General features: G+C 36.8%; 1 protein-coding gene across 1 annotated transcript in view; it reads right to left on the bottom strand.

Moving 5' to 3' along the window:
* NHLRC2 (NHL repeat containing 2) overlaps window positions 1-16,879 on the bottom strand; it is a 28,948-nt gene extending 12,069 nt beyond the window's left edge. The window contains exons 1-5 of the mRNA XM_010183940.1: window positions 16,717-16,879; window positions 14,487-14,639; window positions 8,212-8,667; window positions 5,843-5,964; window positions 4,009-4,138 (exon numbers count right to left, since the gene is read on the bottom strand). Coding sequence (XP_010182242.1) covers window positions 4,009-4,138; window positions 5,843-5,964; window positions 8,212-8,667; window positions 14,487-14,639; window positions 16,717-16,879 — 1,024 coding nt within the window. The remainder of the gene's footprint in view (window positions 1-4,008; window positions 4,139-5,842; window positions 5,965-8,211; window positions 8,668-14,486; window positions 14,640-16,716) is intronic.
* Between the last annotated feature and the right edge of the window lie 451 nt (window positions 16,880-17,330).

Raw genomic sequence — 17,330 nt, 5'->3', positions numbered from 1 at the left:
GCAGGAATGAAAGCAATTTAGGGGTTACAGAATTCACACCTAAACTATGTTAGGACACGTGAAAACTTCAGTTACATCTACCTGTGACTCTGCCAACAGTATGAAGCTGGTTGACCCATTCAGACAATATACAGAAGAAAACAGTGTGCTTGAGAAGTCCTCCCAAAGCAAAACTGGGTAATGTGCCACTTCACTGCAGTCCTTCACTGTAAGGTCTTAATGTCATATTTCTCAGAAGACTTTTTCTCCTTAAACAGCTATTATACAGGAATGAAGCTCCGTAAGTCGTCTTGTACTTTACTTCAGCCCTATCTTTAATGAAGAGGTTAGTTTTTCTTTGAAAGTTCAAATGTTTTACATAAAAAATAATTATCAATTACAGGCAAATTTAGGATCTAGTTCAAGAAGAGAAGGACAAACAATGCTGTTTTGTGTCAACAAAGTTTCTAAAATAATTTTCTGTAAAACTAAACTTGTAGGAGGTCAGATGCAGCCCAAAGCTGAATGGGGTATCTTTGAGTTTGTACTTTGCACAGGAAACTGCTATGAGAAGAGAGATGTGGAAGCTTTTTGCATTCCAAGTAAATTGACACTGATACACTGTGCATTCATATGACATATGCAACAATTCAAATTTTGAGTTGTCCAGAAAAATTATTCCTAATTAATCCCTGATGATCACAAAAGCAGCTCTTTTATTTTCAGCTATTACCATGGAAAAGCCTTTTCACAGGACAGTGAAGACTAGAGCCTCAACGCCAGAATGAGCCCAGACTACAAGGAAAAAAGTGACATGTAGAAAGCATACTTTCAAGATACAGATAGTTCATACATAAACAGTCCATGTATGGTCTGAGCTCACCCAGGAAGTGCTAATTGCTTATTGCTGAAGTGATTATTGCCTTACCTTTTTGTAAAATTAGGGAAGAATCACCACGAGTAATTCAGAAAAAAAGCTGGAATGCAGTGGTACTAAGTAATCCTCTAGCAGAAACATGGAGAGAAAAAAAGTCTTACAAACTTTTGCCTTTTAAGGGCTATAGAAATTGCGTCAGTACGATAAGGTACTATACTTTCATTTAAATAATGTCTATGTAAAACCTAAACCGTCGTAAAAATTTCCAACTAGTTTACTGAAAGCGTGGTCAACACTGTACTTGGGAGTATCTATAAATAGATTACAATCATGCGATTTAAGACCAGATTTTGGAATGTGAAACACAGAGTTATGTCACCAAGCACAGGTCATTGTCCTGTTCCTTCCAGCAAGAATGCTGCTATCAAGAACATTTCATGCTCAGATCAACTGCGCATTTAAGTATCACTTGCTTTCAACACCCGCTGAATAAAAATAGAAGGGGACAACAGAGAACGCTAAAAAGGCACACAGTAATTTAATAACGTATTTTTAATCTGCTGGCCCTCCCCTTGTATTTCCTGCACAATCTATGCTAATGCAAATTTCAGCACCAACTTCAATGAAGCCAGAATTTAATCCATGGAGAATGTCCAAGAATTTTAAAAGTGGAGGGTAAAACACAAGCTCAGTGGCCAAAACTAAAGAAATAAAAAGATAACAAAGAATATCATCTGCCTGAATCCTAGCATGCATTTTGTCTACATTAACTCCATTATCTTAAAATGAGACATTTGTGTCAACTTTCTTTTAAATAGTATTTCACAGTCACTTAACCTCTTTGACTCACACTTCAGCATCTGTATAAAATGGGAGAATAAAAACCTATTAACTCATGGAAATACTGTGAGGATGCTTAAAGGCATGCTGCTCAGTACTACTTGATCTGAATATTAATTTATCTACATGCTCATTAGCTTCCTTCCTCTCAATATTTTTGATTTCATAACAAACTACATTAAAATTTTAAAATGCAAACAATGAAGTCTTTTAATTGTACAATACATGCTCTAAACAGTACGCAGTATCAGTATAACCCCCCACTTTGACAAATCTTGTTATGGTTTTCTAAAGAGTTTTATATGGCTATTATTGTAATTTCAAGTTTTCCTTGCTAACTTTTCTCACACAAAATCATATAAAAAATATCTTAAAAAGAAACTGAAAGCAACCTCCCTCCCCCATTTTATCTATTTGGCCTATTACCTTCTCAAAAAAGGAATTTAAATTGACTTAATCTCTTCTTAACTGACAGGTTTATATTGCATTTTGTAGAGGTCTAAATAGACAACTGACTAGTACGTTCTAACTGAAAATGAAAAAATTTATGCTGGTCTGAACAGAGTGCATTCAGAAGATCAGGTTTTTATGTAAGTGCTTACAAAAATTCAGCAGTCAGTGTTGAACAGTGCAGATGAGTAATCCTCTACAGGTGACTAATTCAGTGATTATTGAGTGTTCATGTTGATAACAACCAGATCAATTAACATTTAACAAGCAGAGCTCTTAAAAAGTATCAACAGATTTTTAACTACTGGCAGAAAGAGAAGAAAGCATCATGAAAAATGAAAAGTAAAATTACAGGATATTTTGAATAGTTCTGTTAACCAACTTAAATTCCTGAGGCACTGATGAGTTATTTGTCTCCTTCACTGATCTGTGAAACAGCTCTGCAATAACATCCCACAGAGATGAGCTTGTTGGTTCAAGATACCTTGAAAACTATACCATCTAGTCACATACCAGTCTACTGGTTCAAAAAAGGAAAATCAAGATTGGATAAAATTCAGGAGAACCTCATGCCTTCACCAGTAGCAACCCGCATCTATTGAGACTCTCTTTCAGGTACTTCTTTCTCTTGCACGTAGAATTCCATATGCTTGACAGATTGTAAGGGTCACTGACAAAGCCATTCAAAAAACTGCCTTTGTTTGTTTGTTTTGTTACTTAAAGTGTTAAATCTAAAAACTGATGCTGGTTGCTTATTTAAGTAGTCAAGGCTGCTAGTGGCATGCAGTCTTACCGACGATGTATTTGTACCAGAAGACTTTCATATAATCAGCATTTATGAACTAGCTTCGTGTTCCCTTGAACTTAATTTGAGCATCTTTTCCTCCCTCATAACTGATCCAAGATTACAACAAATGCTTCCAAATCAGTAAAATGTTCTAATTTACTAATCTTGCAAAGCACTTTCAGTTTAAAGACATCAGACTTAAATCATACTACTACCCCACTCCATTCATCTGCAGATTCAAGAAATTCCAATACTGGAAATCAATTTTTATGCCTGAAAAACTGACCTAAGGATTTTATGCCACGGTGAAGCATGTTCTGTCATTGTTAAGAAACTGGTATCTGCAACTTCTAAATGATATTGAAATGGAAACATGAGAAAACAGAATATCAACTAACAGTTAATAACACTTGAAAACACAGCAGTTATGTGATGGCAAGCTCTGGTGTGTGTTAAGTGAATCAGGAAAGCAAGCAACTTAAATCCTCAGAAGCTGATTCTTGCATCCTCTTATGCAAAGATAGAATTTTTACTTCCTGATGCTTGCAAGGTTTTTTCTGAGGTATTCCTTTCCTATCTGATTGACTCTATCATGATCTTGACTCTAATGATTTTATGTCACCTAAACAGGAATAAACACAGGTTCCCAACTAACGTTATTTTTATTTCCTAAACTCAAATATTTACAAGTGATCAGACATGTCTGTATAGTCAAGGACAGGAACTTCTAGACAATGCCCATTTCCTGTAAAATGTAGCTGCTTCTTAAGTGATCCTGGCATAAAGCACTGACCTAACAAAAGCAATCACAATTTCCTTCTTTATTTGGACCCAGTAACTATATAACTGGCTACAAAAGAATTTTTCTTCACATCAAGTAACAGTTCACATTTTTTCAGGATCCAAAGCAGAACTGCAGTTATGATTTGCAAATGAAATCACCGTTTTTTAGACTCAGTTGTAAAGTAAATCTTTGCTTTTTCATATCTCAGATTATTACCAAAACAGAAAAGCATTTAGCAAACAGTCATGCATGTGTACATATGAGATGTTAAAAGCTCAACTGATACACTACTTGAATTTCCGAAGACCACATCCCACGGAGAGCTGATAGGCTGTTCTTCTCCTTTTGCTCCACCTTCCATATCAACACCTTGTATTCCAATGCCTGCTACGGTGGTCACCATCTCTAATTCCAGGTCAATCTACAAGAAGCAAAACATTAACTTGACTAAAGTTACAGATTCTTTGAGCTACTTGTCAAAACCAGAGAGTTTTTGCTGAAAAAAACCCCAAATCCTAACAAATTTCAGTTATTATGTAGGAAAAGAATTCATTTTGGTGCAATGTTTGCCGATGGGAGGGGAGGGGGATGCAGGTAAACCACATGCCTGGAATTCCCTTCCACAGGCAACAAAAATTAACGCTGATCTGTCAAAGTGTCAGCAGTTGTAGAAGAAAGCATCAACATTTTCTAGAGATATACTCAGATGGACAATGGATGTGGATGTTTTATATTAAACTTCTATACAAATATGACATAAAAATACAGATACTGTAACACTATCTCCCATCTCTATACAAAATGATCTGTACAAAGCAAATTATTTTTGCAGTTTATTTCATGTCCTGAAGCAAAAAAAGTTTTAATTTCATTTCATTTCATTTCTGCTACCTAAATCCCATTATTTTTCCTTCCTCTTTTGCTTATTCTCCAAGTGACTTCCATTACCTATCATGAATTTATTGTGATGATCATGTAAAAAAGGAGTCTTTCAAGCATAACATCTTCTAACTTCTGTAGCAGTAAATGCATTCTTTTTGAAAGACCCATGGCCTGCACAAACATTTGAAAGCATGTCCTGTAGCTGCTGTATTACTTCAATTCTTGGATACCCTCATGGCACATTTAGATGAAATGGAATGGCTAATTATGAAAAATGCTGAAACAGTATGATCCAGATCTTCAGATGTTTCTGTGTTGTCTTTGCTACCTGCAACACTTAATTTCCTGCAGTCATCAGGCTACAGTGATGAGTATTAGTAAAATGAGGAATCTGGAGCAAACTACTCCTCTTTTCAGTAACATTGTTTCTTTACCAACAGGGAGCCTCGGTCCTTTCCAGAACAAAACCTGGTAACCAACTATGATGAATACAGTGCAGGGAGTTTGTGAACTAATACTCTGAAGTGAAACACAGAATGAACCTACTTAACAGTACAAACGCACCCCAAATTGAGTAAGGATATACCTCCTCTGATCATGAATCAGATATATTGGTGAGGATCTGAGTATAAGAGTTTCTGAGATGCATACAATACTTTTAATAATAAGGTAGTATTATATTGTTTCAACAAACTTAACTTCAGATTATTCTAAATTTGACCTAGCCAAACGTAAGCTCCAATGGCAACTTATATATAAAAGAGGTAACATTCTTACATGCTAAAACCTAGCAAGTATATAATGAAAAATATCCACATGCAGACAATTCTTAAATAAAAGTGGTTAGTCTGTACTTTAGAGATCCAAACAGCTAATGAAAGTTTAGTTATTCACTGAACCACAGTAAGTACAATAACTTTAGATAAGTATCTGATACTACTGGAAGTGAAACAAAAATAATTTTTGCTTCCCGAAGTAAGAACAGATGTTTCTCAACAGAAGAGTCACTAGAAAAAAAAATCAGTTCTGCTAGAATGAGTAGCCTATATTATCTTCATTTTAAAAGAAGCACAAAAGTATCTGTAAGCTCTCTAAAAACCAAACTGCACAAGAGCATTTATTTATAAGATATTGGGACAATTTCCTTCCTGATATTGAGGGTGTTAATTTGGTGTAAATTTTCACCTGCAAGTAGAATAAGACAAAACAGACTAAATTTTGAATTTCCTTATGGAAGATTTACCTTTCTAATTAGGTGATTTTCTGTATCAGCTACATAAATAACATCATTTTTTATAGCAATCCCTTGAGGTGAGTTGAAAGCTGCCTCTGAAAATTTTCCATCTCTCCTTCCACTGTTTGGACCTGTAAATGAAACAAAGCAAACTCAAAAGTAATTCTAGAAAAAAACCAAACAACAAACCACCCTTAAAAATAAAGTGCATACATTTAAACCCGTAAGAGAATGACATGTTCTAAGAGATGCTTTTGCAGCACCTTGTACAGTTTACAGTATTAATATTTTGTGTAGTCTCATTTTAGCCACTGTGCTATGAAATGATAACAGCCTGATGCTATTAAGTTTCGAACTCATTCTCCACAAGTTCTCTGCTTCTTTAAGTTCATCTTCCAAACCCAAGTCTTAACAGGGAACTAAATTCCTCCTGTTCCCTTGCACTAAAGGACAACAATTAAATAAACAAAACCAGCATCTTTTTCTCTTCCTGAATACATCAAAGCAAGCCAGCAGAAAAAACTTTAAATTTCAAAACTCAATTCCATTTCAATGGTTTCGATTTTAGTGTAATCACAAATGAAACTAATATCTGATTAGCAGCATTTTCTCATTAATAATTAGAAAAAAATGCCATGGTACTGATTACACAAAAAAGTGAGAATGATGGAGTGACAGTCTTCTGTACAGAAAATCAAGAAATAGAAAGGAACATGACCCGAATATAACAGTATGAAGGTAAGCATCGTATTTCAGAGGGAGTAACATTTAAAGTGCATTAGCAGTATGTGTCAGCAGAAGACATTTAGATACGAGTGATGCGTGCCTCATGATTTATGATGCAAATACAATAATTTCAACCTTTGTGCATGCCCACATTTATTACTGTCTTGTCAACTTCATTAGATTATTTTCTGCCCACTGAATTAACTGAGTCATTGAAATACACAAACTTCTACAACCTACTGTCAGAAAACAAGCAATTTAGCCCTTATCAGACATGAAGGACTCAGGTGCTGGTGTGTTAGATTTCAGCAGTTCCCCTTGGCAAGTGTCAGGGTGCACATCCCCAGGGAAAGGAATAGCACAGTGCTACAGGAAGGAGAGTTCCAGTTCAGAGGGTAGGACACTTCCCTCTGAATTGCTGTTTAATGACTACCCCAGGACACTAAAAGGTAGCTTGTTGACAGAGACTTCATCTCACCTATCAAACAGAAACCAAATTCTTTCACTTTCGTCATAAGAAATCTGTTTGTTCTTCCCCCAGGAGATGGGTATTAAGACTAATGCCTTTAACCAGGTTAATTAGGCCGTCTATCCAATGCACTGTTGCTGCAAATAGCAAGAGATTTTCTTCTTTTCTTTAAACAGCAGTGCCACTGGTGTTTTCATGAGGTTTGTAGGATCCTGCCATAGGACAGGCATTAGTCAATACCACACTGAGTAATATAGGAGGCATCAGCATACAGGTCATGACTGGGAGACATAAATGAATCATCGTTTTCAATGTTTTGGGGATTCAACCACTTCCTTAATCTGTCTATTAGGTTGCTCACAGGTAGATTATCCTAACAGCTAAGTACCTGGTGCATTAAGATGTAACTTTGACCACCGTAACAAGTTAAAAAAAAGAACAAGTCTGAATGTTTCATTTATGAAAGAGGAAAGCACACAAAGAGCATGCAAATTTTCTTGATTGGCACGGTAAAGCAGACAGTAGTTTTACAGAAACAGAGAGACTCATATTTTAAAGCTGAAATGTTACTAATATAAACTTTGTAACAAATGTAACTAAATTTAAAATCCTTAACTTTCACTATTTTCATGACTTGTTTATATGATACACCTCAATTTTGATGAAAAGATGGGCCTTTTTATATATATTAAGGCAACTTCATTTTCACATGTCTATGTACTAGTGCCATGTCCTTAATAATTCTTCCCCCTCTAAAAACCAGAAGGAGATCCTTTCCTATCCTTCACTTTAAAAAACCGAAAACAACAACTAAACAAAAAACACATCCCAAAAACCTCCCCACACAACACTACCACCATAATTCAGCACTAATTTCTTCTTTTGGAAGAGGAGGTATCACTGTCTCTTTTCTTTTCCCTATCTTGCTGCTGGATGTGGATGTACATCACTTAAACTTAAATACATTAGCAGCTCTTTCAGAATACAACATTTAAGTTTTGTAATTCATATTAAACATCACAAAAATAAAAACTTAGTCAATGGAACAAAGGAAAAAAATTATAAAAGAATTCTGACAATGCTTATGAACTGGTCCTCTTAAGGAAAGAATCAGCCTAGTAGGCCCAGAAAACATACTCTACTCCTAAACTTAAATTACTATAATACACTTACACACCCTTACCTCCAATAGCGTGTAGAATTTGTCCATTTTTTCGAGTAACCAAAATCCTGTGATGTCCAGTGTCTGCTATTACCAGCCTTTCTCCTGAATGATCTACGGTCACTTTGCCAGGAAACAGCAAGGGAGAAGGTGGGAGGGAGTCTCTGTATAGCTTTATTCCAATGCTGTTATTTTTGATTTGTCCTGTTTCCTTGTAGAATTTCAGTGTTATAGAAGTGAATAAAAACAACTTCTCTCTGTGTCCCTCTCCAACAAGTGAAAAGAGCATGTTTCCACGAGGGCCAAGAATGACCAGCGTTGGCCAGCAGGACACTTCTAGCTCATGCCACAGCGTTGCATCTGAATCATTTACTACAGGGTGGACAATATTATACCTCAGCACAGCACTTTTAATGTTATCCAGAACTTTTTCATTTGGGAATTTCGCTGAATGGACACCAACAATAATAAGACCATCTGAAAGGAAAAATAAAGTTGTGCATTGAAATGTATTTGAATAAAAAAAAGTAAAAATGAGACACGGTTATCTCACAATGTGACTGACTGCTTTCCAGAATGAAAGCGGATTTGAACAAATAAAAAGCAATTACAGCTCAGTAGTAACATAGATGTGTACGTATACAAAATACTGAAACTCAGAAATACACTTCAGTAAAATTACTGAACTTTAGGACCCTTACTTCCCCAGCTGGTTGACATTTAATGTGTCAGAAATTGTTCATAGTTCCTGAACCTCTACATACTAAGGTAGAAAATACTTTCAAAATAATTATGGGTAAAGTTGTAGCAGTTCAACTGATACTTCGGGGCTTTTCAGACTTCTTTGTCTGGTTCCTGGAGGAGAAAGAGGATTAAATTACAGATTTTTGCCCCTCTCATTAAAATTTTTAACTTAATTTCTCTATTTGGTTAGTTAATGAAGACAGTGAAGAGTTTAGGTTTTGCCATAGCAGGGATAACTGCATTTGAAACCCTAGTATGAAGGTGTTACGTAAGCATAAAGTAATATAATTCTGCTTATACACACTGCATACATAATACCAGCTTTAAAATCAATCAGAAGCACACAACTGTGAACTTTCTTGAATTGCTTACTTACTTGCTTAGTTTTATGAAATTCAAATACAGAAATAAAAATCTATGACTCAGACTTCAGCTGCTTTTCCCTTGTGATAAGAAAGAAATCTTCTGCTTCCATGTAGACAATTATGAAAGCAGCCCCGAATTTTCCTCTCCCTCTTCCTACCCTTCCTTCAGTCAAACCACTATTCAGTACTTTCTAGGGGGAGGAAAAAAAAAAAAAGAGGAAAAAGCACCCTATATCCTTTTTCAGGGTTTTTAATGTTTTACCAGCGCAACTTCTACCAAATGAAGTCAACTGTGCACATGGCATCAATATCATACTTTGCCTCGCTTTGGACTTAGAGAACACTATTAGCCATAAGCATAATCTTGTTATAGTCAAAGTAACTTGTCAACTCAAACTGAAGTAAGACAACAGCAGTAACCATGCAGTTGTAGAAAGCTGCAACACAATAATATAAAACCAGAACTGTAAATCTAATGGAAATCCTTAGACATTAATGTTACTACTTACCAAAAAATCACTTGTGTTTCTGGATAGTCCAGGTGTTTTGTAACCACAAAGAAAAATTGGAATCTTTCTACTTCTGTGTACAAATAAGTTCTAAAGCTTCCTGTGATCTTTTGTGTCATTTTGAGGATTGAAATTAAATAGGAAAGGAAAATATCCTTAGAGTTGACATCCAATTTGAGTTAACTTTACTGCAGTAGTAGAAATCATTGATTTTGACAATAATGAAAAAAAGCACTTTCTTCCCCGCCCCCCCCCCGAGTCTTGTCTATAAAAACATTTAGCATCTGTAAACCCTCTTATCAGTATCATTCAAATACCTTTGGAATTTCCTTCCTTCCCCAAGTCAAATAATACCAAAAAGCAAAGAAGACTTGGAGTTTGTACAGTGGCATGGAGGAAGAATAGCCATTATCCAATCTAACCCAATTCTGATGATGCTTATACCCTGAAATACGACGAATGCAGATCCTTGAAGAATTTAATAAGTTTCTTAAATCAGGCTAATTTGTGCTCGCATGAACACTCATTGCAATTGAAAATGATGTATTGTGCTACTAAAGACAGAACAGGTTTGGTTGAATAGCCATTAGACTTAGATAAGCAGGATACAATTTAGTTAAAAAGGATAAGGGCAGATGTGCAATGTGAATCTCTGAGTAAGCCAGTTCTGTTAGTTGTTGCTTACTCTAATATCGTTATGCTCTATCCTAAACAACAGCCAATGGAAATAGCCCTCCTGAAAGGACATTTGTCTGGAAAAAAAACAATTTTAAAATAAATGGCCTTTTAAGAAGATTTGAGAGCATGAACTGTTTCTGTTACTTGTAGTAGCAAATACTTAATTTCTAGAAGGCAATTTTTTTCTCATTCACAGATAACCGTTTGTTACAACAGGAAAAGACTTCATTGTTTATCATGAATCTAACCAGAACGTAACCTAAATATTTCCAATCACCTTGCTAGCTCCTAACAGTGGATAGACCAGTAACCCTCTTTCCCCCAGTTTTTTTCTCTTCACTCTTCCAGTTGCACCTGCCGTTATCAAAATCCAGAATTAGCTCTCTGAGCAAAGCACACACAAAATAACTTTTTGCAGCTTGCATACCACACTTTTCTCCTTACTAAAGAAAATAATTTTATTTATTTGGCATTCTGGCATTTTATTTTTTAATCCACAAGAAGCGTACTTTATTTTTTCAGTAATGCACCTATCTTATACATTTTATTGCATGTAGCATCAACTGTCATGTGCCACACAATTCATTCTAAACTGGAAATTTACTCATCAGATCATTACTGTTATTTGGCATTTACTACCTAATTCATTAAAGGGCTTCACTGTTTATAAAACTTTAAGTACATATGTAAAAAAAAACCAGCCCTCCAAAAGCCCTGCAGTTAGAATCAGTGTGAAACCAGCCTTCTGATCAGAGGCGGCCTGAACCAGGACCCAAAAAGTAACAACTGTAAACAACTGCATTCAAGGACGTGCTTTGGCATGGAATGTAGGATTTGTTTTTATGCTTTTCTCCTACCTTTACGGTAGAGGTGCAATCTGGCTAGCTGGACATCTTTGTTCTACCTCTCACCTCTGGTTTTGTGGTAGAAATCTAAGAAAGGCAATTATTTCAGGACTTAAATAGTTGTATTATTTAAGCTCAGATGAGTTTGTTTCCTTCTAATAAAACTAATTTAATCTTAGGTTAGCTTTTTATTCAGTCACAAAGAAATGGAAAAGTATTTTTCTCTTTTACCCCTTCTCCTCAACCATAAAACAGTGTGAATGGAAAAGAACAACGTCAGTGTGACAACAGGAAGGGGTAAAATGCTGCACAGTAAAAGACTTAGTTGAAATAACAATTTCACAGATACAGAACTTAAAAATTACTGTAACTGATACAGTCATTATCAATCCTACAGACACAGCGTGTTGCAATACAGACAGCTGAAGTAGTAGTATCATTAACTGTTGAACTCCAAAAAGCAGGTCAAATATTTTAACTGCAATAGGAGCAACAGCAGCACTTATATTTGTCCTTCAAAAATTTCATAAGAACTAGAAAGACAATTCTATACTGAACACCTGAACAGTGATAACATCCTCTCATGAAGAAAACTCTTGTGGAAGCTGACGGGCGCTATGCTGAGCTAGAAGAATACGCACAAACGCTTTATGTGAAGGATTATAACAGAGCACAACACTGGACTTACGCCAAGCTATTTCTGAATATTAAAAAGTACTGCCTCTTATAGAAGTCATTTCTGGACTGCTGATAACGTGAACTGAATATGCACTGGGGTTTAAAATAACTTTCTGAATGCCACTTGAAACACAGAAATAGCACCGCTGAAGATAGCACTGAGAACGTATCAGAGAAAGATGCTAGGCAACATTTAATTCTATGGAAAGCAGTCTTCATTTTGAAACAAATCTCCTGAAGTTCCAGACAACAGAACTACATGCATATGTACCACGATTTATGTAATGGTTTAGGAACCTCCTAAAACTACACCTTCTTGTTTTCAGACTTCTCATGTCTGATGATCACACTTAGCACAGCAAAGAAAGATTAAATAATCCTGACAAGATACAGTCAGAAGATGAAAACAGAAAAGAACCAAAAGGGAGATCTCTAGTGAAAAAAAAAGTTAATTTCTTTGTTTGAACCATCAAGCATCTTAATCTCTTCCTGAATCCAAACGCAATCCTCTCTTTCCTAATGGATTAAATTTAAGATTAATGTGTACATTAATCTTAAACACACACCTGCTCTTCTTTCCTTTTACCTCCACCTGTTTTTCCACTTTCATCCCAAGTATAACTTTTTTCACTCCAGTTCCTTCAGGAGCAGGATAGCTCAAATGTAAAAAGAATTTATCACCTATCAGCACAGTACTTTTCCTATGACAGGAAGTTTAATGCAAATCAAACAAAACTGTGTCTCTAAGCAGACCTCCAGTTCAATTCAGGGTGCTGCAACCTCTTCTACACCAGTATACAGATGTTAAAATACTTTAAAGAGAAAGCTTGTGGGTAGAGGTTGTTGAGATGAATATTTTGTTATCAACTGATTTAACAGCTTAGTCTTAAAAAACAGATCAAGGATATGATAGCTGTATTAATACAATAACACTATACTACAAAATGTTTATCATTTAAAAATATTATTCATTATATGATCAATGTAATCTTCTGAAATCTCAGTCTAGACTTTCTTCCCAGCATGCTTGATATCCAAAGCAGCCCATTTCTCATTTGCTAATCAACTTCCACTTAAAACTGCCTCCCTCTCAAAAAACAAAATGCCATAACAGTTTTTTCTTATTAGATAAAGTTCCTCATAACTAAAAGATCTCAAACATCTCCAAAGCAAACAGCTAAGCTTTTCAAGGTAGAAAAAATAGTTTATTTGAGCCTTCTGTAAAGTGCTATGCAAATCTACAATATATAAAGGTGTCTATAAGAAAGCTGGGGAAGAGCTGTTCACACGGCCACATAGCGATAGGACGAGGGGTAATGGTTCTAAACTAGAAAAGGGCAGATTTAGGTTGGATATTAGGAAAATGTTCTTCAATATGAGGGCGGTAGATCACTGACACAGGTTGTCCAGAGAGGTGGTGGAGGCACTGAAGGTCAGGCTTGATGGGGCTCTGAGCAACCTGATCTGGTAACATTGTCCCTGCTCACTGCAGGGGGGGTTGGACTGCCTGATCTTCAAAGGGCCCTTCCAACCCAATGCATTTTATGACTCTGTGATAAGCAAACTACTTAAAGAACTTGAAATTATAAAGACATCGTAATATCTTTTCCTAGTGAAAGAAGGTAACACACGAAAACAAACGCTGCCAAAATTAAAATCAATCAGAAATGCCAACAGAGAAATAGACACTTAAAAATTATACGATAATGTATTTATTAAATATATCATTATATACTGAAATATTTTTAGGGCTTAAAGTAACACTCACTCATCTCACTGTTCACTCTATTAAAATATCCAAGATAAGTGAGTAGCTGATACATTCTAAGACCACAGCTTATCTTTGACAAGTCATCATGATGACAAGAGACTGCATTCTAAACAGTAATTACTCTACATTTTTATTCACTCGAAGAGAGAGAGAGAAGATTACATTTCAGATGTGAATTTAAAGACCTTATTTCCCTTTCCAGAATACAGGCCTACTAATGGTATATAAGGTGCTGCCAAAGTGAAGAAAAAAACCCGAACCAACCTTAAACCAAGCTCACATAATCCATTATTTCACTTAGAATGGAAAAAACCCCAAGCAATCTTAACTGTATCCATTCTACCAACTTTATTCTGCTCAGTGTCGGTTCCTAAGTCAACTGTAGAGGGTTACATACTTATATTAACACTGAGCTTGTAGCTTTTTGCAAATAGCCTTATTTATGAGGATATCAGATTCGGGCTTTAAACACATATCCTGTTTCTTTAATTATACAGACACAACAGATACCTTATTTAACCCCATTTAAAAATGTGATGGGAGTATACATCGTCACCTTTTTTAGGCTACTTAAAAGATTAGAAGACATTTTTAGGCACCCCTGAAATTTTGCCAGCTGTTTAGTAACCAGCAACAAAGTGACTCAGCTACTCCGCCTGCAACACTGCCAGGAAATTCTATTCCAAGCAAGCCAAAGCACTTTTACCTTTATCAGAGTACTCTTGCTCTAATGCGTGGAGATCAGGCAGCAGGTGCAAGCAGTTGATGCAGCAGTACGTAAAGAAATCCAACACCACAACTTTTCCACAAAGGTCTTTGTGGAGAGAAATAGGACCTTCAGTGTTTAACCATTGTAGATCTGGAATGCAGAGAACAGTGATATCCAGTCAGGGGAAGGGCAGAGAACGGCAGACACACCTAATTTGTACACCACTACACCATGCTTCTGGTACATTTCACTTAAAAGGGTTCAACACCCCTTTCTATGCAGGCAGAAAAGCAAACCCAAAGTCTTATGTCTATCCAGCTCATTCTTATATTCCACAATACTTCATAATCAGTAAATGAAAAGAAATATTATTAACAAGATTTAATGTAACACTGAAAGTGCAGTTTACATATTTAAACAGGTACCTTTTATCTGAAAGAATATGCAAGCCTCAGAACAATTTTTATCTATTTTAAAACATGATCTACATTATTCAATCCCTAACATTTTCATATGGGTAACAACTAATTATTTAAAACTCGCATAAATACTAGTAGACTAAGAAACTGTTAAAGTCTTAATAATTTATCCAACAATTTTGTAAGGAACTCATTTCAGAGATGATTGAAGTATTTTGGTGTTTATAGTTTTGACCTTGATTTTCAAGTTTGAAATGACAGATATAAGTTAATCCTGTTGCATGGGAAGAAATACAGTCTCTTCAGATACAGCTGGTTGTACTACTCCTGGTCATTTATTTTAACTACTTGATATGGGACACGAACACATTCTTTTCTCACTGGTAACTGATATTATTCTGATCCCATTAGAAACTGGTATCAAGACAAGAAATAAATGTCCTAGAATATGGTTTGCTGTTATTAGCACTTAACATTTCCGAAAATAAGGGGAGGGAAAGATAGATGTGATACAATGCAAAACTGAACTAGATTTCTGAAGGCCTATTTTTTAAAAAAATGTGCTGACTAATCTAAAAATCTTCAAAGCTTCCACTCTGACAGTTTCAGCAAACTAAGTTCTCATTACCCCAGAAGCTATTGCTGCTGAACTCTGTAGGAGGCTTTATTTCTGTTTCACTAAGAGGAGTATTAATCTCTACCCCCATATATTTAAAAACATAAATGGATGCACAGACATTCAGACAATGAGAATAATTTCAAATGTATGCACTATTTCCACAGTATAAGGGCTTTACTGTTTACTTTTTAAAAAAAAAGAGTGGGTTGGTTATTTTACAGCATTGCTTCTCTTTTCACTAGAACTAAAATACCTTTCATAAAAAAATACTGGAAATTAAGAACGTTGGTTACCTATTTGAGCTCATTTTAGACGAGAAAATAAGCTTTGATGGGACACAGAAAGTGAAATACTACTAAAGACAAAAGTGAAAATTCAATTCAGGGGTCCAGATCTAGACAGAAAGAGCATTAACTTTGCTCCATTGGTTAAAATTCACTTCCCTGATACACATGTAATTTTAACCCTGAAGTTTCTCTCCTGAGGCCTTGCAGTCAGATGTGAACTCCCACAGTTGCAGAGAGCCTCACTAAGGTTAAAAGGACTCTGAGCAGTATTTGCAACATCTTGCAAGACTTAACCTTTGCTTTCACATTTAGCACAAGAAGAGATATAGAGATGTGTGAAAGAGAAATGGGCACACCACTGGAGGAGGATGACATCTCCAGCATGGTTTTTATCACCAGGGACACGAAAACAGACAAGCACAGGTCAGTCATGGGGAGAGAGAGTTGGGAAATATCCTAAGCGGCTGCAGTGAAACCAAGGGAGCTCAGGAGAGAGCTGCCAGAGTTGGTAAGGTTCTCACTCTGACCAGATGAGAGATATCAACACCCTGTACAGAAGCAAAGACTTTATTTTAAAAAAGCAAATTAATGAAAGAAAAGGTTTTTGCAACCAGAGGCACGAGAAGCATTTGAAAAGGGGTTCCTTTTCTTGCCCTTCAGTCCTGGTGCTTTCAGGAGTGCCATTTCCTGTAACTAAAGTGACTTTTAAAAATAAGCGGCAAACAGGGCCGTAATTATACGACCCTCTCAGACTGCAGGACTTCAAGGGAAACGCCAGACGGTGAGCATTGGAGCTCAGCCACCTCCACCAGGGGAGACCCTGAAGCCACCCGCCCGGCGGGACCGGGACGCCGAACCGCGCTCTGCCGCGGGGCCTGACCCGCTCGGGCCCTGCCACCCACCTTCGCCGAGCTCGGGCACCGTTAGGTCCCGCTCCCGGCTGTCCATCTTCTTCAGGTACTGGTAGACCAAGTTCTCCTTCTCCTGGGCAGAGTCGGCGTCGAGCAGGGCGTATTCCAGCTGGGTCTGGGCGGGCAGGAGCCCCGCCAGGCCGCCTGCCGCCATGACGCTTCCTGGGTTGTTTACCGGCCTGCCGTTTCACTGCCGCACATTCGGCACTGCCCGCAACGCAGGGGAGGAAAACTGTAACTCAGTAATAATAATTTAAAAAAATAAACGAAAATACGCAATATCTCGCCTGCCTTAAAGGGGGACCTTTTCATTCATTTCGCGTTTTTACGTAGCTTTGATATTCACAGAAGCATATTCGTGACGTGAATCCCAAGTAGTGATTCCAGCCCAGCAGATTCAACAGAGCCTCCCTTTCCCGCCCAGTTACTTTTTTATTTGTAAGTGGAATAGATGTGAAAATCGGGCAGTACCGAGAAAAGTCCAAACGAGGCACCAATAATTTAAACGGTAGGAATTTTTTTTGAGAGGGTTGCTTACGAGAGAAGAGGAAAGTTGTGCGACAGCCGCGGTGGCGAAGCTGCGGAAGCGAATACGTGGCCGTGGC

The sequence above is a fragment of the Mesitornis unicolor genome, unplaced genomic scaffold (assembly GCF_000695765.1).
Source record: "Mesitornis unicolor isolate BGI_N332 unplaced genomic scaffold, ASM69576v1 scaffold41884, whole genome shotgun sequence".
In the NCBI taxonomy this organism is placed as follows: domain Eukaryota; kingdom Metazoa; phylum Chordata; class Aves; order Mesitornithiformes; family Mesitornithidae; genus Mesitornis; species Mesitornis unicolor.
Note: the sequence above shows the minus strand (reverse complement) of the source record. Positions and strands in the feature narration are given on the sequence as shown.